This window comes from Thunnus thynnus, chromosome 15, assembly GCF_963924715.1.
Source record: "Thunnus thynnus chromosome 15, fThuThy2.1, whole genome shotgun sequence".
NCBI classification, from domain to species: Eukaryota; Metazoa; Chordata; class Actinopteri; order Scombriformes; family Scombridae; genus Thunnus; species Thunnus thynnus.
Window position 1 is genome coordinate 13,468,264 of NC_089531.1, and position 26,820 is coordinate 13,495,083.

At 38.9% G+C, this 26,820-nt stretch overlaps 2 protein-coding genes and 2 long non-coding RNA genes across 6 annotated transcripts in view; 2 read left to right on the forward strand and 2 right to left on the reverse strand.

Moving 5' to 3' along the window:
- The first annotated feature begins 318 nt into the window (after positions 1–318).
- Positions 319–5,922, forward strand: LOC137198787 (trypsin-like). The gene is made up of 5 exons (XM_067612741.1): positions 319–910; positions 1,092–1,245; positions 2,735–2,988; positions 4,359–4,495; positions 5,773–5,922. The coding sequence occupies exons 1-5, from the start codon at positions 859–861 to the stop codon at positions 5,920–5,922; spliced, it is 747 nt and encodes a 248-aa protein (XP_067468842.1). The 5' UTR covers positions 319–858.
- Positions 930–2,858, reverse strand: LOC137198791 (uncharacterized). The gene is made up of 2 exons (XR_010931679.1): positions 2,726–2,858; positions 930–1,236 (listed from the first exon to the last, which is right to left on the reverse strand). It is a non-coding gene; the product is annotated as an uncharacterized lncRNA (long non-coding RNA).
- Positions 2,917–11,475, reverse strand: LOC137198788 (small ribosomal subunit protein eS19). Of its 2 annotated transcripts, XM_067612743.1 has the most exons (8): positions 11,270–11,475; positions 10,961–11,031; positions 8,938–9,038; positions 7,792–7,975; positions 7,643–7,697; positions 6,343–6,535; positions 5,735–5,918; positions 2,917–3,006 (listed from the first exon to the last, which is right to left on the reverse strand). In XM_067612743.1, exons 2-6 carry the CDS (start codon positions 11,029–11,031, stop codon positions 6,488–6,490), a joined length of 459 nt encoding a protein of 152 aa, XP_067468844.1. In that variant the 5' UTR covers positions 11,270–11,475; the 3' UTR covers positions 2,917–3,006; positions 5,735–5,918; positions 6,343–6,487. The 2 variants fall into 2 exon arrangements, with proteins under 2 accessions (XP_067468844.1, XP_067468843.1); XM_067612742.1 differs by having other exon boundaries at positions 5,735–6,535.
- Positions 10,966–26,820, forward strand: part of LOC137198790 (uncharacterized) — a 28,374-nt gene continuing 12,519 nt past the window's right edge. Inside the window, exons 1-4 of one of the 2 annotated variants that reach the window (XR_010931678.1) lie at positions 10,966–11,055; positions 11,682–11,756; positions 18,256–18,310; positions 20,139–20,242. This is a non-coding gene — a long non-coding RNA (uncharacterized lncRNA). The remainder of the gene's footprint in view (positions 11,056–11,681; positions 11,757–18,255; positions 18,311–20,138; positions 20,243–26,820) is intronic. The other variant, XR_010931677.1, reaches the window with a different exon arrangement.

The following is a 26,820-nucleotide window of genomic DNA, read 5'->3' on the forward strand; positions in this document are numbered from 1 at the left end:
TCAGTAAATATTACAGTAAATTAAATAAATGAAAATATCACTTGTGCTTCTTAAGTGAATGTCCATGCAGTACATTATAAATATGTAAAATTTGTGATGACGGAAGGTCTGGTCAGCCTGGTTGTCTAAGGAGGGTTATCTTAAGTTACTGTAGGTTGGTCATTCTGATGCTACACATATAGATCAATTATCAATTAGATAGATCAAAATATAAACATAAAACAAAAATTGGAACCATACGTCCATTGTTTTTTTGGTGTACTATATGATATCATTGCCCTTCAGGAGATAAAAACATTCTGGACATTATTTGATATATCTTTACAGATGTGTGCTCGTATTTGTTCTGCATTTTTGGAACAGTCTTATCAGGTTTTCTATGGATTTCTGTTAAACCTGTTCCTGCAGCCTGCTGAGTTGAGACCAGCGACACCTGCAAACTGCTATCAGATATATCCACAGTTAAAATAACGTTTCTGTATTGCTGAACAAATATTCACACTGTTGAAAACGTGACATCCGTCTCATGAGTCTAAAACTGGTCTTCCTCACTGAAGATGTTGACGTTTATGTTCCTAATTTGCATCTGCACATATATAGGCTGCGCTGGATTAAAATTACATAACTGCCGTTGCATAACAGTCAAATCAGGAACAGTGTTCAATCAGGAGTGCCCTAGGGCGTTTTATCCCTTTATTTTCTATACCACTCAAGGTCATGCTGTTGCCTTCAGCCATGTGGCTCTTTCCCAGAACAGAGTATCACCTTTTATCTTACTGACCTTGAGAAACTCTGGAACGTAAAGGGCAGGATGGATATATATAAGGAGTTACAGTCTGGGTTTTCTCTGACATTCAGATGAGCATCATCATGAAGGCTCTGGTATTCCTGGCTTTGCTTGGAGCAGCATGTAAGAGATAAACCAAATCTTGTCATATATAGTAATTTTAATTCGACCATAACCATACAGTTTTAAAAACATATCAGCTGCTACAGCCACCTACATATTGTGTGTATATTTTCCTTCAAGGCAAAGATTAAGTATTTCTAGGTTTTCCATATTGCATACCATCCCTTATATACCGTTGCAGTTGCTGCAGCCAAGGATGATAAGATTGTCGGAGGGTATGAGTGTCCCAGGCACTCTGTTCCCTACCAGGTGTCTCTGAACGCTGGCTACCACTTCTGCGGAGGCTCCCTCATCTCCAGCCTGTGGGTGGTGTCTGCCGCTCACTGCTATAAGTCGTAAGTACAGGAAGGAACATTTTGAATGGCCGCTTTATAGTCAAACCTCTCATTACAGCCACCTTCATATCCTCTGCAAATTGTGTTGGGATTGGAATTATATATATATATATATATATATATATATATATATATATATATATTTTGGCCCTCTGGCCTCACTATGTGTGTAGGAGTACAGCTATGCAACGAGATAAACAGATTTCCAATAAAGGTTGAAGTAGTTGGCCTTTAAGTCTTTACTGGAAGCAGTTGTGAAACAGAGGAAACGGTCTTGGATATAACAAAAAATTCAACTGAGGTGATTGCATTCAGAAAATGGTGAGATACCATAAACAAGTTAGACCAAAGGTAATGTTAAAATGACTTCACACAGAAAGGACACTACTGTAGATTCAAAAAAGTACGGAGAAAAAAGTATCACCAATGAGAGGCCACCATTTGGTCCCCATAGAAAGTACAACACAGTAATTAATCTAGTAAACACACAGAGTCCTCTAGAGTATAAGCAAGAAGGTTAAATGAATAAATTTGCAGTAAATTCACAGTGGTAGCAACACATTAGCCTCAGACGACTAGTATAATTTAAAAACTAAATTACAAGTCACAAAAACAATCACAAAATAGCTGTAATTATAAGAGGGCAACAAGGACATTTTTGGAGTCGATAATGTTTGTCAGTGTAACATGTCATGTGCAACTGCTATAGGGGGACTGTTGTGGTTTCTACTGTGGTAGCAACAGAATATTTGACTGAAACCAACTGCTGGTTGCTGAATAACTGACTGAAACATGAGTGTAAACATACATTTTTAGAATTTGAGGAATTAAACTAAAACAGAAAAGGCAGCTTAAAATCCCTAAACTGCTGCTTTTGGCCACTTATCTCTCAATAGTACCCAACAAGGGCTGCCACTAATTATTTTCATTATCAATTAATCTGGAGATTGTTCTATAAAATGCCAGAAAATTACGATTACGGTTGTTTCCCAAAGCCCAAGACGTCCTAAAATGTCTTGTTTTTATCCAGAACACAAACATTCTACTATCAACTAAGACTAAATAAAACAGAAAATGTTCATATTTAAGAAGCTGAAGGGAGAGAACTTTTGCATTTATTCTTTAAAAAATTACTCAAAGTTATTAATCGATTATCGAAATAGTTGTTGATTAATTTTTCTGTTGTTCAACTAATCAATTAATCGCAGCTCCAGAAATTACACAACCTTTCTATTACAAATAAAAAAAATATTCACAATAAATAAAACGCACCCTTGATAAATTTAATAAACTTACAGTTAAATGTTTGCTGATGTTGACTACTAGATTGCTTTAATCTTCTCACTTGTGGCCACATGTTGCAGGCTTACTTTAAATAAATATGATAATTTTGTAGAAATATCATATCATCATATCATACAAACAGATAGTTGAATTCAACATTTTTAAGAAAGCAGTGTTTTTAAATTAACTTTCTTACCATGACCAGTCGTATCCAGGTCCGTCTTGGTGAGCACAACATCGCTGTGAATGAAGGCACCGAGCAGTGGATTGACTCTGCCAAGCTGATCAAGCACCCGCAGTACAACAGCTACAACCTGGACAACGACATCATGCTGATCAAGCTGAGCCGCCCCGCCGCCCTCAACAGCTACGTCCAGACTGTGTCCCTGCCCTCTCGCTGCCCTGTGGCCGACGAGAACTGCCTGGTGTCCGGATGGGGCAACACGTTTGCCAACGGCAGTAAGTTGAGCCCGAAAGCTGAGAGGAAGAAAGAGAGGAGAGAGTTATAATGGTCTCAAATTTTCTACAAGTTCAGAAACTTTACTGAAAAAAGAAATCCAGCTTCATTTGGTGGAACAGCCTAACCCCACACTGTGGATGTGAATGAGTCTTGGGCATATTTTCTATGATTTTATGTATTTTTCATACATAATTCATTCATTCATTCGTTTGAAAGGGATCTTTTAACAGCCAGTATGCACAGGAGGAATTATTACAACCTCTTTCAGTGTTCATATCAGCAACTGACTGTTGTTTTAAGACACACTTGAAAAATTATGAACCTATTCTTTAAGTCTAATTACATGTATTGCATGAGACCAAAAGAGGGATCAAGATCCAGACAGTCAGCATGACCTCTTCTGCCTTGGTCTACCAACAATTAAATATTTAGTAATTTACACAACAAGCAAACTGCAGGACATTGTTTGAAATGTTTAGCTCTTCTTTCAGTGACTCAGGCATAGTTGCAACAAGTATTAGAGTCTTTATAATGTGTGAATTGAAATGTCAAAATACATTAAACATACAAAACATAAAGTATACAAAATTCCCTTAAAACAAGTACACACTCGACACAGGAGAAACGCAGTTTTTATTTTATACAAGACAAGAGATCCACTGATATTTAACAAATACTCCAAGAAAGGATGGTATTGTTTTAGTCTCAAGCTTTCAGTTTTACTTCAAAACCATCATCAGGAGCAGTTTGGTGTCAGGAAACAACAGCATATATCAGCATCCAAAGCTCTAAACATCATGTAAACAACTTAAGTTCCTTAGAAGCTTTTAGGAAGGTTTATATCTACTGATGAAAAAAGTTTAAGTTTTTTTATTGTATATAGTATATTTCAAGCACGCACCATATGGATTTGCAGCTCCAGATTGCTTAGATTATTTCAGAGTAGAAAGAGATTTATTGTATTATTGATTAATATGTTATTTTATAGATTAATCATTTAATTGTTAATCCATAAAATACCAGAAAATTGTTAAAAAAAAAAAAGCCCCTCATAACTTTCAAGGACCCCATGTGACATCCTTATATTGCTTGTTTCGTTTGACCAATAGTCCAAAACCCAACTGTATTCAATTTATAGTGACATAAAAACAGAGAAAACAGCAACTTCGTACATTGGAGAAACTGGAATGTGCAAACATTTGCAATTTTGCTTGATAAATAACTTAAACTATTAATTTATTAACCGTCAATGGACTAATAATCCATTAATCAAGTCATCACTACATTACTCATTTAACACTGATGCTCATCAGCTGAACACAGCATGTATTTAAGTTCAATGTTATACTGTTTCCTCCTTGCTCCTCAGACAACTACCCCGACAGGCTGCAGTGTCTGAGGCAGCCCATCATCGACGACAGAATCTGCAGGAACGCCTACCCCCACCTCTTCACCGACAACATGGTTTGCTCCGGATTCATGCACGGAGGAGCCAGCAGCTGCCAAGTGAGTTGGACTGAACCACTGTGAATACACAGGGAGTCAGGTGGTGCATGAGTGTGCATCTTGTCCCAGCAGTATACAGACTGTCTGACTCAGTGATATCCAGCAAACATCAAGTATACTTGCTTCTTAAACGCCCTCTGAACATGGTTTTCTGCTTTACACCTCACTTGATTGAAATTTAGTCTATACAGGTTAGAAAAAGAGGTCTGGTAAAACTAAAACTGGGAGAGTGCTAAAAGAGCAAATCATACATCGATATAAAATAGTAATAATTTTATTTCTCTTAGTAACAAACTAAGAATAAACTGATTAATCAATAATCACCTAAGAATGCCATGATATATTAATTATAAGCATGCTATGCTCATGTGATCACTAAGTAAACTACCTGTATAGAAAATATTTGTCTAAATAGTGGTTTTATAATGCCACATAGGTGGTTTTAGTATGATCATATTTCTGAGAAGGATATACCACCCAATTCTACTCATAAAACGCAAAAAATTTGTCAACCTTCAGAGATTTTGCCTCACTATTTACAGCTGATGGTAGCGATCACAGTAACATCTTTGGGTGTATCAAGAAGTCATTTTGGGCAATGTTACAAATCCACGAGCAGGACTTTATGCTCTATGGCAGTTTTAGATTTGAGATTGTAAATCTATGCGCACCTACAGGATGAAGGTATGATATTTAATTCACTGGATTAAACAAAAATCTATCTAGTAATTTTTATCTATAAAAGGTTTCTCATTTTTTCCCCCCCAAAAAATGTAATATAAAATAATACATTAATATTGTGGTACATCATGAAATAAACATTTTATCTATATAAACCCCTCCTATTTTTGTGCGTAGGCGTTTTTCACATTTTAACATGTTAGAATAGAGAAAGCACAGATGTAAATAATACAATTATTGATGGCTGAGGTCCATTTAGCTGCTTCACATTGAGGATCTTGGTATTGTTCATGCTGACTCATTGTCAAACTTACATATCTTACTGGGAGACTTGAATAAAACAGAGCTTTTCCCACTGTGACAAGTCAAATGTTTGCTGTGATAAAGCCTATTAACAAGCTAATGCTAAGATCTTTTTTCCCTCATTAATATAAAAAATTGGAGGAAGGAGCTCCAAAATCTAATCAGATAATTTGTTCTGTAGGGGGAATACATGAATCTATATTTATATTTTGAGTGACTGTCTCACTGTGATCATAAAATGTAAAATATACTGACTCTGACCACTGTTGTTCCTCCTCTGTCTGTGTGTGCAGGGAGACTCTGGTGGTCCTCTGGTGTGTAATGGTCAGCTGCAGGGAGTGGTGTCCTGGGGTTATGACTGCGCCATGAAAGGACACCCCAGCGTCTATGCCCGAGTGTGCCGCTACAACAGCTGGATCAGTGCTGTCATGCGCAACAACTAAATACACACACACACAGCTGTCACACATACATCCAAGTGCGAGCAGACATTACGCCACCATACTCGGACACTCAGAGTTTATTTGGGACAACCTTTGTATTATTGTTCATCACTCATATACATCTCATAAATAACATCTCTATGCAATAATCTGCAAGCAACAAACAGTTGGATAAATGAATGAAATCATACTTAAGCATCCAAATGCATTTTTTTCTGTATTAAGGTTCACAGTTGTTGGCAAAACAATATTAACATGCTGTTAATTGATATTACTGCTTAGTGTTTCTGTGTCTGGTGTATCACTCAGTGTTTTTCCCATCTTAAGGCCACTGCTGTCTTGAAATTCACGACGAATTACAAGCAAAAGGCAAATCTAAAATGGCAAAACATCTATGTATAGTATTGAATTTGTACTTACTGTTGTACACATGCATCTCTATGAAATGCCCTTTGCACTGGGGTTACTGTGGGCACTGGAGTGATATGGGAGACAAGCAAACTCGAGTAAATAAGCAGTAAGGCATAACTGCATTTGACTTGTCTGGATTCTTTGCATGCATTCCTCAGATGGCGCTTTGTAAACTTCGCTGTTTCTTGTTTGCTGAGGCAACCTAAACAGAGAGATAGAGAGACAGAGACGGAGAAAACAGAGGTTAAAGTCGTACAGTAATGGGAAACAGGGAAGCAGTCAGACTCAGAGAATTTAGGGAAAATACAGTAAATGCAAATATTACAGTATAGATTTAGTTTTAATCATTGTCTTTATGGTAATAACTGACACGAGATGGATCAAACCATTCAGTGAAACTTTGATGCATTTTGATGATTTGAAATTGATTCATCATTAAATAAAATGACTCAGAATAACTGTGTACTGATTTGCAGGAGATAAATAGGACCAAACCATGCCAGGAAAATGCCAGCATGCAAGCATCTACATTTATTAACTAATTTAATTTTAGTTTTTTAATATATACATATATTTGTCATCCCTCTTTATGTAAACATTTGATAAGGTAGAGGATATAAAAAAACAGTGTCAGTACAGAGGTTAGAGAGGGAGCTGCAAATCACTCTTCTAATCAATGTGTGCATACTTTCCTTTTTATTTCAAATATGTCATTTCATTAAAAAAAATGGAAAAAGTCTGTTTGGTTAAGTCTATTTACAGTCTGTAATGTAATGTCACTGCACTGCTAGCTCTTTGTCTTTTTCAATCAAGTAATGTTGTCCTCCAGACTAAAAAGCATCTGCGACCTATTGCTTTGTACTCATGCCCATAAAGCACTTCTTGAATATGGGAGGAAGCGTCTTTAAAGCTAAAACAGGGTGTTAAGTTCCTCTTAAAAGTGACACTATATAAATTTTTAAAGATGAAATAACACACTCATGTTTTTAGAAATAAAAGGTTGTAGTCATAAGCAATAAAACACAACCATGCCCAGTTCAATACACTCTGGAATAGTCGCCTTAAATAGTCTGGCATGACCAATAATTTACTGACAGACATTTTTAGTTCATTTAGCTTACAGTGGCTGAAGTTAGCAAACCTGAGATAGATATTGCTGCATAACAGAAATTGCTGAGTCATTTCACTGACTTTATGAATCCTGCAGCACTACGTTATCCCATCAATATCACTTGTGGCTATGAGGATCAGTTTAATATTAATATCAGCTAACACATATGCACTGTAGCTAATGGTATCAATAACCCACCTGACCAGCAATCCTATCCAGGTCTCTCTGGCCCTGAGGGGTAAGTCTGCGTCCGCTGTAAGTACATTAAAACATAAAACATTGATTACTTATTCAAATCAGGGCAACACAGTCTCAATATCAGCATCCCCCCTCCCTCTCCCTCATACCCATTGGGGTCCTTCTCCACCATCTTGAGGCCCTCCAGAGCTTGGAGGACCTTTCTTGCCACATTCCTAGACCCAACGCTGAAGTGGGCCGGGCAAACGCCATTCCTCTGACGGCCTCCGTAGATCTTGATCATAGAGCCAACGCCCACCCCTCCTCGCAGGTACAGGTGACGGGCTGTGGACGCTGGTGGAGACGTACAAACAGTATATATGTTGCAATATGTCCTTTAATCAAACATCAGAAATGTTCTTGACTTGCTCACCCAACAGACATGAAATCACACATTCCAACTTATCAAATGTTTGACAACCCCTCGCCACCCGCCACAGCCTCTTATACTATTGTGTGGTTTCCATGCCTGAGTAGATAACATACAGCAGCTGAGAGGACTGCGTGCAAATGCGTCCATTGTATATGTTATGGCAGGTTGGGAAAACCTCATAGAGATTACACAACTGTTTGTGTATGATCGTATATCACACTGCTTGTTAAAATAAGGTCCAGAGAGCACCAGGAGTCCTTGAGATAATACAGGGGTCTCCAGGAAAATGTGTTTCACTCATATTTTCATTTGTGCAATTTAGTATAAAATCACATGTAACAACAAAATCCTCACCTGGGATTTTTGGGACCAAATTTTAAAAAAGTGGTCCAGTCTAATTGTCATCAAAATGGGGGTCTTTGACACAGAAATGTTCGGGATACCCACTTGTAGTGCACTAATACAATATAGTTTTGGCATGAAGGAAATGATAAAATGTTTCATTTCACTAAGCTGGGGTGGTAGCAATTATTTTAATTGCTGACTATTTGAATAAATATTTGTTTTGATTAATCAACTAATTGTTTAGGGGGAAAAAAGTAAAAAAAAATAAGGCCAGATGTCCAAGATGTTGTCCTCCAGTTGCTTATTTTATCTGAGCACCAGTTAAAGTAAAAAAGAAAACTGAAGGGAAACAGTTTGAGAGAGTAAAAAATATGCAAATCCTTACAATAGAGAAGCCAGAATCTAACATGTTTATCATTTGCTTAATTATTTTTAGTGATTTATCAACTGTTAAAATTGTTGTAAATTTATGTTCTGCCGACTGTAATAGATTAATTATTGTTTCAATAATATGGGAAACATTTCCAGTATGACCCACCTGCTCTGGTGTAAAACCAGTTGTCGTCGCAGGGAGCCAGCTCCTTGTGCCTGGCAAGCTTCACGGTGTCAACCCATTCTGGGACTTTCAGTTTGCCAGACCTGAAAAATCAATTATCAGTTGATGTGATGAATCAACTGACTAGACTGTTTCCTAAAACAACATATGGCACGGGGAAATTGGATTTATTCAAAACATATGTGTTACGTAATATGTATTTATTAATGTATTTAAATAAGGCAGTTTGAGTGCCGATGTCTGTTGAAATGGTTGAAACCAACATGTGACAATACATGGAGAGGCGTCCTCATATGAATAAGTACAGACAATGTAAATAATGATCATGAAATTGTGAAATAATCCAATATTTTAGAAAATATGCTGATTACCCTTAAATACACAATATCAATGTTTTTGCAGGTCATTTTTTTTATTTCATTCCAGCCAGCAGTTTTTATTTCATAATAAGTAATAAAATAAAAATAAATGTGCCCTCTTTCCAAAGTCTGTTTTTATTTAAAAATGCCGTTCTTCTCAATGTGACTCTCTGTTAAAGAATAGATACATTTGATTGTATTTAATTTTACAATTATTTATTTCATAATATCTTGTTTGTTCATTGATTTAATTTTGGGTTTCCATATCTACATGTTGAATTCAGTGACCCTCTTGAACATTATGGTCATTTTTACAGTCTCTTATAACTAACTTGTAACTTTCTGTGATAAAATTCTTAATTTACTGCGCAAACAACTGTTTCACAATTTTGGCGCAATGTTAACAGAGCCAGAATGAGTGAACATTCAGACAAAATACATTTGTTTGTATGTATTCATAAAATTATTTATTTCATAATGCCTTATTTATTCATTAATTGTGAAAAACATGAACTCAAGACAATCATGTTGTTGAGTTTTATATGGCATTACAGTATTAGTGTGGCACTAAAAAGACTGTAACGTTGAAAGATATCTACTCGATTTGACTCATTTGGGTGGCTGAGGCGTCATATCAGCTTCAAATAAACTTTTAAATACATTTTTGCACAAAAGGAAGACTGTAGAGTTTGCATTGTAAGTGCATTATGAAGGGATCCTCTTCACAGGGCTGCAACTAAAGTTTATTTTCATTACCAATTAATCTGTCGATTATTTTCTCGATTGCTTGTTCTATAAAATGTAAGAAAATGGTGAAAAATGTCAATCACCATTTCCCAATTTCCTTTTGTCCAACAGTCCACAACCCAAAGATATTCTGTTTACTGTCATAAAGGACTAAAGAAACCAGAAAATATTCACATTTGAGAAACTCAAATCAGAGAATTTTGACTTTTTTTTTTTAATGATTCAAAATGATGAATGGATTATCAAAATAGTTGGTAATTAATTTAACAGATGGCAGCTACTCCTTTAATTGATTAATCATTGCAGCTCTAAATGATGATGGCAAAAAAAAAACCATTTCATTGTTCATTTGGGTGTCTGCTTGTTGTTTTAAGACAGTCTTGAAATATTGTGAATTGTTAAAGCTGTGGTTCTCAAACTTTTTCACATCAAGGACCCCTAAACTGACAAACTAGAGCACGAAACTCCATCTAATACAATTCTTGCTTTTAGATGTTTTATTACAGAAAGTGTATGAAACCCATGACCAAAATAGTCACACATTATGTCACTGTGTTACATATAGATGGAATTATAGAAATATATAATCATATATATGAAAATAAATGACTCCCCTTTTTGCTGGTGACCCCTAGGAGGCCCCTCAGTGACCCCACTTTGAGAACCACCACTGCTTTAAAGTCTCTCAGGTCTGCTTAAAAACATGGAATTCCCCTTCACCTTATTATAAATGAGGAAAATAAAGACCTTCAGCTTCAACTAAATAAAAATACATTGTATTTTCTCACTGTTATTTACATGCGCCATCATGGTGTGTGATTGACAGGTGGATATCAGCCAGTCATGCAGTATGTAGGCTGTTCTTTTTTCTTTTCTTTTTTTTTTTAAGCCTAACTTACTTTTTGAGGAAAGCTGACAGCGCCCTGACAAAGTCCTGTTCGTTGACATCTTTCACCGTGACACTGGGCATCTGAAAAGCGAGTTGAAGTCAAAGGTGAGCTTAAAAAAAATCACAATTAAAAGCGTCTTTAATTAGAGCCAGAGATGCACCGCGCGCCGCAGCCGTTAGAACTCTATGCTAACGTTAGCTACTAACCCAGCTAGCTACACTAACTGACAGCAGTTGAGTTGTAACGGCTCTGGCAGTTACCCGTACACACAGCCCCTTATATTATCCATTAATAATAAATATATTATATGTCATATACCTTTGCAAAAGCCGGCAGCCAGGCGCTTTGGGATGGAGTTTGTTTGGTCCCAGTGGCTAATGCGGAGAAGCAGCAGAGGCAAGGATGCTGAGCAGGGAGGGAGGGAAGGAGACTGCCCTCATTTGGGAAGGATGATACTGTAGCCTGAATTAACCTCGCCAGCTTGAAATTCCTGCTTAACTCAGCCCTTAAACTAAAGTGACTCAAACGTTAACGGTAATATTCCTATTTTCTAATTAACCATGCGGTTTATCTGCCTCACATATGTGTCAAATTGATGTTTAAAGTGTGATTTTTTTTTTTTTCACTTTGGATGCTGAGTGTTAGCGATACCCGCTGAAACCCACCAGAGGGTAGTGTTGTTGTGGTTAGTTTTTTTCATATCTCTGGCCCCATTTCTCTGTTTTATCAGACTCAAAAGGCTTTTCAAGAAGTGTGGTGCAGTCAGCAGCAGACGAGGAGAAAGAAGACAAACAGTGGAGATTTGGTAACGTTAACCCTTTAGTAGTTTATTGTTTTTTGTTGTTTTCTTTTAACCCGGCAGGCAGCATTAACTGTCTGAGTCAACATGTTGCTTTGATTTGCAGAATAGAGATTTGCACACTGGGTTTATAAAAATGTGCTTATTTATAGCTTAAAAGAAATTCAGAGATGAATGTACATTATGATAGAACTCAGATCACACTTTTCATAAAATGTAATCGCTTTCTTTCATCATCATGTGGTGACTGTTTGCTGCAGTGGCAACGTAACCTCACTTATAATATGCCATCTAACATTCAGGCTGGTGTCCAGGCCTGTGTTTTGCCAAGGTGACTGCTGCCCTTGGACGACAAAGCAATACGCAGCGAGTATCAGTATTTTATTAATAAAGGCTTTCATTCCTGGCATTAAGAGAGACTACAGAAAAAGCTTCCTAGCCAAGGTGACAAGGTATTCAGAACATTTCTACAAAGATTTTAACCTGCCGTGACCCTCCTTGCCTTTCCTCTGTCTTCACATCTGTTTAAGTAATGGAATGTAAAAAAACAATTACGCTTGAATTATCCCACAGTTTCATTTATACCACATCCTCTGCTTACCTGTCACAAAGTCTGCTGGCAACCTTTAAACCAAATTGAAATTCAACACAACCACAAAATGTGTGCACTAGCAGTAAATATAAAAACCTCTCAGGTTTACTGTATCTATGTTAGTGACTCTGCTTTAAAGGCACTAAAGCAACTGTCTGACATGCCATGCAGGTTAAATCCTACAAGAGCTGCAACTAATGGTTTGGGTTTTTTTTTACTGTTGTTTAGTCTGTAGATTATCAGTCATTTGCAGTATATAATGTAAAAAATAATATCAAATGTCAATTACAAGTTTAAGAGATCAAGGAATGAATAATTCTGATGTATAGCAAATAGACTCCCAAAGTATATATTTAATAGCGATGTGAAAAACAGAAAACAAGCATTTTTAAAGATGTGACCAACAAATGTTGAGTATTTTAACCAGATTAACTGACTGAAGTGATTCATTTTCAGAAATACATTTTTAATTTTCTGTTAATGTCCTGATGAATGGATGAGCAAATTTCTTTTAGCATTAAAAAATGATCTAAAAATATAAACTGAGCCAAATCCAATGTGTGTATATCTTAACTGCATGCTAGGTAAAACAAAACGGACAGGAAGATGCTTTGAGAGCTGATGCAATTACAGTATTGGTAGCTGATTAATTGATTAGTAAATCACCAAAAAATTAACTTGTGAGAACTTTGATAATTGATTCATTATATTGGTCATTTATCAAGTAAAAGTACCAAACATTTCCTAGTTACAGCTTCTCAAATGGGAGGAGTTGCTGCTTTGTAGCTCCATTTTGAATCCCATTTGATTTTTGATTGTTAAGACTATAAAGGCATTTTGTAACATGTGATGGGATTTTATCATAATTTTGACATTTTTTTTGACTGAATGATGAATTAAAAAAATAATTAAACTAATAATTTCTTGCAGAACTATTTACATTGTAACTTGTCTCCAAAGCATTGCTTAATTTTCACTTGTTTAGTTATGAGTAGCAGTAGTAGTTTTACATTATAAAATGCTGAAAATATAGTGAATCCCTGTAGTTTTAATTATTTCTTCCCCTTGCCCCCAAAAAGTCATGTATTTCTTTTCTTGTATGTCGGCTAACATCATATGCGGATTACCACCAGTGTGTGAAACATTGCATCTAAAGCCAAGGTAGATGAATGTGTGTTTACAAATGTGCAGACATGTTCATACGCACACACACACACACACACACACACACACAGAGCAGCCCTGTGCTCTCTCTGTCAGCCCGTCTAAGCTTCTTCCCCTCCCCCCCTCTCAACATCTCTCTCCCCTTTTTTGTCCCCCTCGCCCTCTCCTTTTCCCTCCCGCTCGCTCTCTCTCCTGCCTGTTAGCACTATTTCGAGAGAGAGAGAGAGAGGCAGAGACACACAGATGCGCAGTTAGAGAGAGAGAGAGGGAGAGAGAGGGGAGGGGAAAGCAGACAGGATTTAGAGTTCAAGTGCACGTGCAGAAAATAGGCTGAATAGAGGAGAGACGGAGCAGAAAGGAAACCAGGAAAAGGAACGGCAGGGGCGGGAGACAAAGCACACAGTAGCTCTTTCTCTTCTTCTTTCTTCCTCTCTATTTTCTCCTCACAGAAAGAGAAGGTATTAGCCTTGGTCTGAAGGGGTGAAAAAATGAAAAGCACAAAATTCGAATACCGTGAGTGTAAAAAAAAAAAAAAAAAAAAAAAAAAATGTATTCCTATTCCTGCCCCCTCCTCTTTCCTCTCCCCACCGACACACTCCTCCTCTATCCCTCCCTCTTGGATATTTCCCCAGTCTCTCTCTCTCTCTCTCTCTCTCTCTCTCTCTCTCTCTCTTTCTCTCTCTTTCTCTCTGGCTCTCCTTTCTCTCCCCTCCCACCTCTTCACATACACACATGCACACACCCCGGACTCCTTCCCACTCCTTCCCCTCACGCGCGCTTACTATCCACTTTCACTGGAGACCGACCGCAACGAGCTCGGTTTTTTACCTTCTTTTTCTTTTGCTGCCATTCTTTGCCTTTTGGTTATTCCCTCATATACGGAGGCAACACCACACAGACGCTTCACCCCTACTATGCGTGGCGCCCCTGAAAAACGCAGGCCGTGGATTGTCCCTGCGTTAGACTGCATGCCACAAACCTCTTGTCCTTTTCCTGTAAACAGTTTTTTTTTCCTATTCTTCTGCAGTTTTTTTAAACAATTTGAACTCCTGTTAAGAAACCCTTTTTTTAAAAAAATCTGTATTCTGAAGTGGGAGCTGAGGGTGAAGAAAAGGAAAAAGAGTGTCCGATGAATGGACAGATGAAGGGGACAGAGGAAAAGAATGAGGGGAAAATGGAGAGCATGGTCTGCGGGAGAAAGCGAGAAAGACAGAGAAAGAGAGAGAGAGAGAGAGAGGTAGGAGAAAGAGTACCGGCACTGGCAAGAAAAAACGGGAGGGGGAAGAGAGAAGAAGGGGGACCAGTAGGGGATAGACTTAGGAAGGAGGGACGGCTGGATAGGAATTGGCAAAATCGCGGGAAAAAGGAGAAAAAACAAAACTCCAGAATCGCAAGAAACTGGACTTCTCTCCAAACTCACGCTCGCACTCTCTGGTCGCCTTTGATTTTTGTTTTTTGACATGATTTTTCATCACTTCTCCGGCCACCCTCTCATTCATCTGTGAGTATACTGTATGTACATGTCCTTTTTGCTTTTCCATACATGCATCCTCCCTTTCGTTTTTTTTTTTCTTCTTTTAAGCATTCTCCTCTCCCCCGCCTTGCCTTCATATCGCCCACTTGATTTTTCAACTCTCCTCTTTTTTTTTTTTTTTCTTGTTTGAAAAATGTGTTCCCTAGGTTGCTAATCCCCCCATCCTGTTCATCTATCCCATCTCGCGCTCCACCTCTCTCTCTCTCTCTCTCTCTCTTTCACTGTCTTTCTCTCTTTTCTCCTTCGGCTCCTCTTTATCATGGGTTATCTCTGTTCTCTTTGCCTCTCCTTGAAGGATTACCTCTGCTCACATTTAGATGAGGGCTTTAGAAAGGGATCACTGAGCGCACCCAGTTTTAGGGGGCCCATACATGGGAGGCTAGCACATGAAGGAGGCAGGGTGTGTGCATTTGTGTGTATCTGTATCTGTCTGTATTAGTCATGTGTATCTGTGAGTCTGTGCATGTGTGTGTGTGTGTGTGTGTGTGTTAGTATGTTGGGGTGTGTGATTTAGAGTTAGCCGGCAGTGGCGGCTGGTCACTCCTGCTTACGCATGCGTGGATTTGCACAATCACGTTTCATATTCAAGGAATGATTGTGCGACGTTGTTAGTTATAAAACGCGCAGAAATGAACGGCGAGTCGTTAAAATGAGGTGAAAAAGAGAGGTGAAAATGCTGTAAGTACTGCAGGGTTTCTTCTTCTTCTCCATTTTTTTTTTTACTCCTCCCATGCTTCAACCCCCTTTTTCTATCCCATCTTCCATCCGTTCATCCGGGTATCCCCAATCTATCTGTCGGTCCGCCCGTAAAGACAAAAACCTACAGTCCAAGATGTGGTTCGGTATCAACAAAAGATGAGGGTGGATTTATTCCAGGGCCTAAGCTAAGTAACAAACTGGAGTCAGTTTCAACAAGTTTTCTCCTTTTTATAACCTACGCATTTGGTCAAGATTACTTTTTTTTGATGGGGTGAAGTTACAGGTACTGTAAAGATGGAGGCTTTTGTACAAATGATTGCGTAAATGTTGCATATCTGTGATGTCGACAGTAGTGGATAATAATGCGTTATTGTACTGTAAGTACAGTAGGAATAACGCTGGGCAGCAGGCGGAGGCATAGGATACATAACACAAGTCTGCTATCGTCCATTTGTGGTCTATCCGCTTTAGCCTCCATGGAATATACCTTTTTCTCCCGCAGTATCAGCCTCAGATATCTCCTGGCATCTCTTTCCTTTCCCTTTTTTCCTTCTCCTGTGTTTTATATATGCCTACTCTGTTTTTTTATTTACATATCCTCCTGTTATCTCTGCCCACATTTTCTCTATCACTCGCCACAGTTTGTTATCTGTATCCAAGATTGCTCACTGGTATCGTTTCGAGGAGAGCGCATATATATGTGTGTTTTCCTCTGCTGTCGACAATTTTTATTGGTGTACAAGTGTGTGTTACTTGAAACGATAAGCCCTGAAACACCTTTTTGATTGTTTGCGCTAGTTTCTGGCATCTGCCCGGTTTTAAATCTGTTCTTTATGAATGGAGCGAGGTTATTTAAGTTATACGAGGACACGCTTGTCAAAAAAAAAGTTTTGATTAAAAAGGGGGCACCTCTGAGGACATTTAAAAAAAAATACATACTGTAGATATGGTTAAAAAAGAGAACCTAATTGTATAGTCAAGGCCGTTAGATAACAGTTACTGGCCTAGTTTTCTAATAACGTGCAGTGTCGAAATGTGTGCTGAATTCATTTACATTCAGTCATTTGATAATACACAATGATATGACATTTATGGGCAGACAGCATCACTGCATTCTGTGATAAGCCAAGGGGGGAGGACGCTTTTGTTTAGTGGCGTCGCGGGCTCGACCTTTCTGTGACCTCCACTGTAGCTTTCAAGAAAATGAAGGGGAAATTCTTTCATGTCAAAATTTTGCGGGAATCCATCGTCTGGGATTTTCAGCTAAAGACACAAGAAGGTTAAAGAGAGATAATACCCCACCCCCCCCTCCCCTCCCAGAGCTCTCAACTTGCTCTTATTTGTTTTCAAATTTGACTTTTACTCTACCAAACCTGCCTAGCACATTTGATTCCACTCCTGAGGGGATTTGATGGTAATGCCAGTGTAGTGGGACCCCCAGGTTATGAAATATTACTCAGACAGACCTGGTGTTATGTAATCTTACATAACTGAGGCGGCAGCTCAGCAGGCTCGTGATCAGGGGCTCTGGAGGAGAAGCTATATGGGTCTGCTTATGGTATGAACTCACTGGCAGGGTCAACACACTCCTGAATACCTGGCCCTTAAAGGGGAAGAGGCCCTGGTTGCTTAAAGATACTGCAGTATCCACACATATGGACTTGAGTGCCTGACACCTAAAGTCTGAGGAAGTAGAACAACGTCACCTATAGCAGAAACAGTTTGCTGCAGGCTGTTTGTGTCTTTAGTAATTTTATGTACATTTCTGTGTAATTAGGCAAAACTAATCTAATCCTATTTAAGCTACAGACTAACTCTTATGTCCTAAATTAACTTCACTCATCTCTGATTCAATTCAAACTCGAATCTAATTATTGGTTTGCATCAGAAGTGTACACCCTTTTAAGATTAGTCTATCCAAAACTTGCTTATATCTTCACACAATATGTTACAAATATTAAAGGCACTACAGTCCAGCGCCATTCCCATGATTCTCCACCAGCTCCAGTTCTTCTGTGAATCTCGTGTGTTTCTCATTCATAATTGATGACATTCAACCGCAGCATACATTAATGGATCGAACAGACCTCAGGAATTCCCATGCAAGTTGCCATTGTGTATAGCAGGTTTGAATTTGTGCTGCTGAATTTGTGTTTCCCTAGCTGGAAACTGACAAACCGACTAGTGCTCGTACTGGAGCCAAACAGCCCTGGTGTGAAATACGGATAGGACAATGAAACGACTGGAAGACTCAGAAGTGCTGCATTTAGGGATTTAGGTTGAAAAAGATCTTAAAGTAACAATAGAAACAATTTTATATGTATACTGTCTGATATTGTTATATGTATATCACCATTTTCACTCATTTAATTGAAGTAATCACAAGGTTGAATATACAGTAAAGGTACTGTGAATTAAAGTGAAGAAGAAGGCTGGATCCAGGCTAGCTTAACAGACAAAAATCATGTTTCTAATGATAAAACAAATAATGTAGTATATATTTTTCTGTTTTCCAGATTCAGCCTTTGAGACAACCACAGCTTTTTCATTGAAGACAGGATTTTTTATCAGGTAAGAATATATTTTCAGTACATTTCTTTTATTTAAAAAGAATCCAGAATAAGCAGCGTATCCTGCACCTTTCTTTTTGTCCCAAAAGATTTAGCCTACGTATAGTTTTATGTAAAATCGAGTGCTTTACTGACCAGATTTTTTGCTTAATGGCACTCAGCAGTCAGGAACACTTGGTCAGCCATTTTAGTCTGTGGCCCGATCGAAACGTCGATGCACCATCAGAATAATTGAGTTACTCTTCCCTGAGTCATTCTGTCGTGATTAACCTCACAGATATGTGCTAACTGTGGGCCGACGTGAAAGCAGCAAGCAGACAATCTTTCATTTTGCTAGCACGCCCGTTTGAGTCAGTTTGCTGTAACACTGTTGGCTGTGACTTATCTTAGTAAGCAACAAGTGGAAGGGTCATCTGTTGGTCACGTCCCGATTATCAGATGTTGTTGAAAAGTGAGAGAGTTTGGGTATAAAGAGCGGCCTGTGGTCTAGCCTTGAAGCTAGCTTTGGAGATGCCTCACATTACATTTTCGTCTTTGTGCTGATGTCACCCCCATGCCCCCGGTCCAGCAGCAGGAGAATAAGAGCTACATTCTGCCTCCGTGACACAATAGAGCCCTTCTTGCCCTGATATTCTCACAATGTGTTTTTGCAGGGCCCTGTGCACACACATGCACACACATTCTTCCCTGGCGGCACAGACCGTTGATTCAGAGCTGGTGGAGCTGCGTACTTCACCTGATATTTCAATTCTTGTAGAAGGTGTTTGCTCAGAGATTTGTAGCAGTTTGCTCCCACTTTCAAGAAGCATGTTACAAATAAGCTGCGGTTCCTTTATTTCCAGATTCATTCGCAAGCAGACACTCAAAATCGGATATGTTAATGCTTTCTCTATAGTAATATCAGCAGCATGTGTGCACGTCTGATAGTTGAGCTGATATTTTTCATTGGTGTAGCACGCTCAGTGACGGAGAAGCCATGTAAGCCACTGCAGTACAGTATGGTGGTGTGGCATGGGTTAACGTCTGAGGACCGGAGGAATGTGTCCGGGTCGACGGGGAGAATTCCTCAGTCCTGCGCGACTAGGTCACTGCACTGACAAGAGTCTGCCACCTATTTTAGCATGCGCACTGCCGCCCTGCGCCTCCGTCTCATTGCTCTCCTCTATCTCTCTCTCTAATGCTCTCTGCCTGTCTTTCTCTCTCTCTCTCACCCCTCTTTTTCCTCGTGTCTGGCTCCAAGTCTATCTTTCTTTCTCTCCTTCCTCTCTCTCTCTCTCTCTCTCTCTCTCTCGTTTTCCACCATTTCATCTTTTGTTCTTCCTGCTCGCTCTTTGTCTGTCTCTGTCTCTCTCTTGTGTCTCTTTTAGTTAATCTGTCTGTCTGTCTTTCAGTCACGCCGTCTATTTTGCTGTCCTACTTTGCCTCGTGCTTTTCTCACTGTTCGTTCTGTCTTTTATTTGTCCCCGTGCACTTTCTGTTCCTGTTTTTCTTCTTCAAATATTCATGCCTTTAGGTATTTATACTCTAAACGTCATTATTCTGTCGTTGTCTGGTTTATCCGTTCTGCAACCCTTCACCTTCCTCTCTTTTTTTTTTTTGTGTCAAGTCTGTCTTGCTCTTTTTCTGTGGCACATTGCCGCAGATGCTTTCAAGAGGACATGGCGGGCGGGAGTGCAGGGGAGTGAGACAAAAAAGATGTAGACATATACATTCTCTGTATTCTTGTGAACACGGCACTGGCAAGCTTGTTATTAATGCAGTGCAGTAGCATGCGTATGGTGCCTGGTGGTGCTGGTCATGTATGATTTATACAGTGTGTTCCCACACAGAGGCAGAGGGGCTTCAGACCAGCTATCTGTATCCCTGAGTGAAGGAGTTTGTAGAGTCTCACCTCTTCATTGGCTGACAGCGGGGGTGACAGACAGACCCCCAGGTACGGGAGCGTTTCCACTGATGGCAGATGTGGTGATTTGACACACTCTGAACCTGGCGCACATGCTCACTGAACAGAAGCACATTTCTCTCTTTCGCACAGATGTAGACTGCACAGTTTTATACCTCAAGACATTTGATGGGTGGGTTTTTTTAGACATTTTAGAGACTAAACCATGATTAGATGAATTAAAAAAAGTAATCAACAGATTAATAGATAATAAGCCCTGATACATATACATATAATCATTTTTTAGCATACTTTTCTGTCATAGACCAGCGTACCAAACCATCTGAACTATTCTCGCATGTTAAAATATTTAATACCCATCTTGTAGTTTGTTTAGGCTAAAGCTGTCTATCTGAATTATGAAGTGAAGACTTTAATTCCATAAAATATGTATTCAACATTTCAGGCATGTTCAGACACCGACTGTGACGAAGTGATTGCACAATACATTAAGATTATGTGTCAGCTGTGTGCGAGATACTGACTAAACAATTTCAGATAACCAAAATTTCCAAATTCGATTCGGATTTTGAACGAAGCTCCTCAAATGCCGTTTAATTTAGCTCCGGGAGTCTGTGCGTGCGTGTCTGTGTCGGCCGGGCCCGCCACCAAGCACCTAAAGCCCTGGCAGTTTCAGACAGTGAGGGGAGGTGAGACGTGAGTAATAGCAGTGACTGATGATGTCACAGACAGCATCGCGCCGCTTCAGCTGCCCCCCTGACCCGGCTTTAGGATGGCGGCAGCAGTGCACAAGCACCCGTGGGTAACACACGCCAAAGCACATTAGAGGCACGGAGATGGAGAGAGGCGGGGATGGAACACACAGAACACAGCTCAGGGGGACACAGAGAGAGAGAGAGAGAGAGACAGACAGACAGAGAGACAGACAGAGAGGGGGGAGGTTGTCAGATTAAAAAAAGAGAGAGAGGAAGAAAAGCTGAGAGACATGGCGATGTTTGCTTCTCCATGCTTTTTTTTTTTTTAGCAGACTGTCTGGTTGGAGTTGATGTTCTACATCACTGCCTCAGGTATCTCTCACTGTCTCTCTCTCTGTCTGTCTGTCTGTCTGTCTGTCTGTCTCTCTCTCTCTTCAGCTATCTCTGTGGGGTTTTACTTCCTCTATCGGATAAGCCAAAATGGAAAATGAGTCTTCGCATGAAACAAAGCCAACTTATAATTAGTGCAGAAACAATCAGTTGATTATTTAATGAAACAATAATGTTTGAAAGTCATTTATTAGGGAAACATGTTAAACGTTTGCTGATTTCAACTTCGCACATATGAAGTCTTTTCTTTTTAGTTTTGTACAGTTGAGCAGACGAAGTAAGCAATTTGAAAATGTCAAGTTAGGTTTGTGATAAATAATCATTAGTCATTTGGATCTTTTTCTTTTTCTCTCATGTTCCTTTTCTCACACATAACAGATTACACACACACACACATTTTTATCTGCAGCCTCCGTCTCTCTCTCTCTCTCTCTCTGCCTCCCTCTTTATCTCGTTTGTATCCATGGTCACTGTCTCTCAACTTTACTCACTGTGCGAAAATTGCCAAAGGTGAAAATGATAGTGTGAGTTCAACAAGAGTGAAATGAGCGACAGTGATGTGGTTGAAGGACTGCTGAGCTCACCGCTTCAGACATTATTTCCCGTACTGAAGTCTGATAGATTGACTCAGAAGGCAGCTGTCGCAGGCTGCAACTCCTCTCACCCAGTCCCTCCTTTGCTCCACTGGGTCCGTTGGGTTCTGCAAAGTATGCAATTTATGATGATTCATATGAAGCGTTGTACCATTTATGTAGCACAGAGACACACTAAAAGACAATACAACGTATGATCTATAATCTGACTGCTTTGATGTATATAAACTGAGAGAAATTTCTCACTGTCTAATACAGTCATGGCTAAACTGTAAACCCACATTATATGCTAGCTAAAATGATTAGTTTATTATTCATTAGTAAAATGAAAATTTGAAAATTAGCCTGCAACAACTTTGATAATCCACTAAAATGCCAAACATTCTCTGTCCCAGTGTGAATATTTGCTGGTTTTCTATGATAGTAAAATGAATTACTTTGGATTTTGGAAAGTAAATCAGACAAAACATGCAACCTTGATTTGCAGGAAAATGTAATCGACAGTTTTCTTACATTTTTGAGACCAAAACGACCAATCAGCCGTAGCTTATTAATCACAGTTATAGCTGTGATGATTATAATAATGAGTTCAATTGTCATCGTTGATCCGTTTTTAATGATAGGGGATTATAGCCAAAATGTGAATTAAGTGAAGTTTTAATTGTGAGAGCTAAATTTCCAACATAAAATTTCAACTGGTTATTTGGACATCCTTTACTCATTTTTGTAATATTTTTGTTGCATGTATAAGTTATCATTATAACTTCCTGCCAAACCTAATTTTCCAACAGAATAGGAAAAATTAACAGCTTTTACTGAACACATTAGACTCTTAGCTGATTATACTGTAAAAGATTTAATGAAACCCAATTAGATCATAGTTTACAAGGTCAAACATATGTAGCTGGATGTGAAATTTAACCTGATGCTCTCTAAATACTTACAGTATGAAGCTAACATTAACCGCCAATAAAATCTGTCTCATAGTATTCAATGCTATTCATGCTTCTCCTTGAAGGGGAATCCATGGCTATATGTAGTCTCTCCAATTAAACAATATCCCTTACAGCGTACAGTATTTTCTCTAAGGCATCATAGATACGGCACTCAAAGCTAACTGAGGTATGTATCATTGAAATCCATCTCAAGAGCTGAGGAACCTTGAGCTGGTAGCGGAGAGTGCCCGTTCACAAGCACTCAGCGCCCATGTGTTTGTTTTCGCCACTATCACTTCAAAGTCTCATTCAGTACCGACTCCCAAAATGGCTCTTGATGCTTTGATCTCACAGCCGAGAGATGAGCAGATACACAAAGCTAAGCAATCCTGTTAGCAATTTCAAGGCGATACTCCGAGTGAAAGAATCTCAATTTTTTTTTTTTTTTTTTTTTTCCCAGCATAGGCAGAAATCACTGCTCTGGTATGATATACTGTATCTCACCAATAAATAGACCTGATGTTGATGAATGCAACTGAGATAATGACTGTGCTGCTTATACAATAATGTTGCAAACACTGTAAACCTACATAAATATCTAAAGAGTTTAAAAAAGTAAAAGAGAATTACATCGATACAGCTCAAAATAATATTCTCAACAATAGAAATAAGATACTTGATCAAATCCCTGGTGATTTTTCCATCACAGCCTAGATAAACATACAGTTGACTGGTGTATCACATTTCAGTAGAGGACCTTACATGTGCTGTTGCATGGAAAACAGCTTTCCTCAGACATGAAGATTGAAGGCTAGTAGCCTCCAAATCCACCCAAGAATTAGAGTTTTTTATGAGTGCAAACCAGAATTAACATTGCCAAAGATTGTTTAGTAGTAGTGTAAATGATGTTTGAACCAGAATTTTTGAACCTTGGTATTTTGTAAATCTTGCAGAAATTGGACATTAGAAGTCAAACCCTCCAATCTGAATGTATTCGGTATTTACTGGTTTAGCTGTAAATGTCAAGCTCCAACTGGGAGTTTTAAGTTGAAAGGTCAGAATTAAATCCTAGCTAGCCCGAGATTTCTAATCTTATCATGCTCGGGGAGAAGGAAAATGTGTTATTTAGGAAGGGAATGGGAGTAAAAGGGTCAAAGTTCACTTTGACTACAGCTGCCGTGTGCTGACAGTAGCAGATGTCGCCCCTGTGAGATGTGAGATCAAGGTTTGTTTATTTACAGCCATGACTGTCTCACCACAGTCATTGCCAGATTAGTGTTTGACAAAAAAAAAGTGAAACAGTGTCATAATGGTCATATTAAAATACTGTAATAAACGTTTAATGGTAATGATGGTTATATTTATAATGATTATTGTCACATTTAGCTGCATGAAACATTACAAGCATGAAAAAGTGTCGAAAGAGTGGATGTATAAAAAAGATTAAAATTCAGACGTCACTTTCGGCACACCTTTTAAAGGGATATTTGTAAAAAAAAAAAAAACCAACAACAACAGAAAAGTAACTTTTTTTATCCAGGAAAGGGTCTCACTGAAATTAAAAACAAAGATATGATGAAAAAGAAGCACTATCTGGTCTCATTTCACTGCTGCCGTCCACTAAAACAGAACCCGACCATTGATGCAGGAATGCCGGGCTTCTCTCCAGCGCACCGCTGCTCTCATGTCTCTCTGTTTTCTCTCTACCTCGCTTAACCATCCATTTTAACCGTCAATGACCTCAAAGCGCTGAGGTTTTGGCTGTAGAAATGAGTGGTCTTTCCCAAGTGTACAGTTAGTCGCTGTGCTGCTGGTAACACATCACCCCTCCAACCCACCACCACCCCTCCTCCTCCTCCTCCTTCCCCTCCTCCTCCTCCTCCTCCTCCTCTGTGGTGCATCACCCCACTCACTCGCTTTCAATCTCTCCTTCTCTCTCCTTCACTCCCTGGCTTAATATTGATCTGAATTCATTTGTTTCCTATTGATCTGCCACTCCACCCTCTGCCGCATTGAACAAACACAAGGACACACACCATGCGCACACAGACCTCGTGCACGCACCCGTACAGATGCAGCACATGCGCCGTGTGTCGCACAAGCCTCACATATGTGCGTGCGCACACACACACACATATATACGCAGAGAAAAAAGGCTAAAACCATTGATTCACAAACCTGTTATATGTTAACAGCATTGAACGTTAACACACACACACACACACACACACACCAGCCCTGCAGATATCTGCAATCACACACTCTTCATCTGAGAGATTTCAGAGGCTGAAAACATAAAGGTTTGGAGAGGTCTCAGCTCAAGCATCAGACAAGCTATACAAAGGAACCTGGATTCCATATTGATCCAACACCTCAGGAGTGAGAGGAAAACACAGGCAGTCTAGGGCTGGCACCGGCAGGCGACACAATTACAGCTGCAGTTCATTTCTCAGGTTTGCTGAATTGTAAATGCAACAAATGAGAGGAATTCAGTGAGGGGGCATTTGTTCAGAGAAGTATGTGAGCCAAGGCGTAATTTCTGGCTCTAATTCTCTATTTCAGCAAGACGTCAGAAGGAAATGATCAAATTAAGTCACTCGAGTTTGATAATCTTTCCAAAAACTGCATTGTAATAAATATAGAAGGTAAAAGGCATGAGAAAAAACATAAAACAGTCACACTTAAAAAGAAATAAAAAGTGATTTATGATCATGAGCACTGAGTATATTTAAAGGGGAAAAGCTGCTGTTATTCCATATTTTTCTTACAATCATAAAATCCCATGAAAACATAAAAACCAACAACATCCCAATATCTTTATTTAGAGACACATGTACTGAAGAAAATGGGTCACAAATGCTACTTAAAAGCTAAATAATTTTATAAAACAGCTGGGCACTGAAGTTTTTTGTAAACATTACTCAAACAAGAGTAAATAGTGCATTTATTGGGGACTATTTTTAACCGTGGATGAATATGTGCTATTTACAGCAGCAGGATAGTGTATGTGCGATCGATTCAAAGTAAATTACAGCGCCCATTTTCATCATAATGAAGGAACATGTCAGCCAGTGCAATGTTGTCTCACTGATGTGTTTTTAATTTTAATAGTTATTAAATAACAATGAAAAAGAAGATTAAGCCATATTAGACTTTAGCTACACTGGCAATATTTGTTAATAGGATTAATTCATACTTGGTTTTGGTCTTTTTTTCGTAGATAAAAGTATAGTCTATCCTTTAAGGTTCATTGTTTAATTCAATATTTGAATGATGGGGCTGCCATCTTCTGTAAGCTGTGACAGGTTGACCGGCCTTTACTGTGGCCCCTCCAAATTTTTGGTTGGTGGCATCAAGTTGCCATGACACCAGACTGTTTGTCCTGCCCTCTGACCTCATTTCAGGACACGCTGTGCTCAGTCAGACTGCATCTCCAGCAGCGGCTTGAGTTCAAAGGGCTGGGGGAAAAAAGAGGCGAAGGGGAGAGGCTGTGTTTCCTCTTGGTAATATTGGATAAGATGCACCACAGGCTGGACTCGCTTTCCTTAAGTGCATGCAGACAGGAGCAAACATATATATATATATATATATATGTATATATATATATATATATATATATATACACGTTCACATGTGGAAATTAATGAGCGCACACCAACACAAAGCCGTACATCTCCATCTCTGTTGTCTTTCATTGTGTTGGAGTGTCATAATGATTGCATTTGTTTGGCTCACTGCTGTTTAATTTATGATGTTGGATTGTATATTCCAGCGTTATTAATGTATTATTCATCACCATTGTCTTTAACCGTCTCTGCTGTACATGTATTTCTGTACCCTAACCCTCCCATTCATGCTTTGTTAATGGCAGAGTATTCATTCTCACCATTATCTCCCACTTTGTTAATCCATTTCATACTCTGCACTAGATGTTTGATGCTTCCTCCATCATAAATGCTTCTGTTTCTATTCATTTCTTTGTTCCGCTGAGTGCT

Bases quoted from the DNA above. Each gene is read 5' to 3' on its own strand.
- LOC137198787 (XM_067612741.1), top strand. From the start codon at position 859: ATGAGCATCATCATGAAGGCTCTGGTATTCCTGGCTTTGCTTGGAGCA. The intron at 1,246-2,734 runs GTAAGTACAGGA...TACCATGACCAG, and splicing joins GCCGCTCACTGCTATAAGTC to TCGTATCCAGGTCCGTCTTG. The intron at 4,496-5,772 runs GTGAGTTGGACT...CTGTGTGTGCAG, and splicing joins GAGGAGCCAGCAGCTGCCAA to GGAGACTCTGGTGGTCCTCT.
- LOC137198788 (XM_067612743.1), bottom strand. From the start codon at position 11,031: ATGCCCAGTGTCACGGTGAAAGATGTCAACGAACAGGACTTTGTCAGG. The intron at 7,976-8,937 runs GTGGGTCATACT...CGTCTCCACCAG, and splicing joins CTGGTTTTACACCAGAGCAG to CGTCCACAGCCCGTCACCTG. The intron at 6,536-7,642 runs GTGGGTTATTGA...CTCTCTGTTTAG, and splicing joins TGGATAGGATTGCTGGTCAG to GTTGCCTCAGCAAACAAGAA.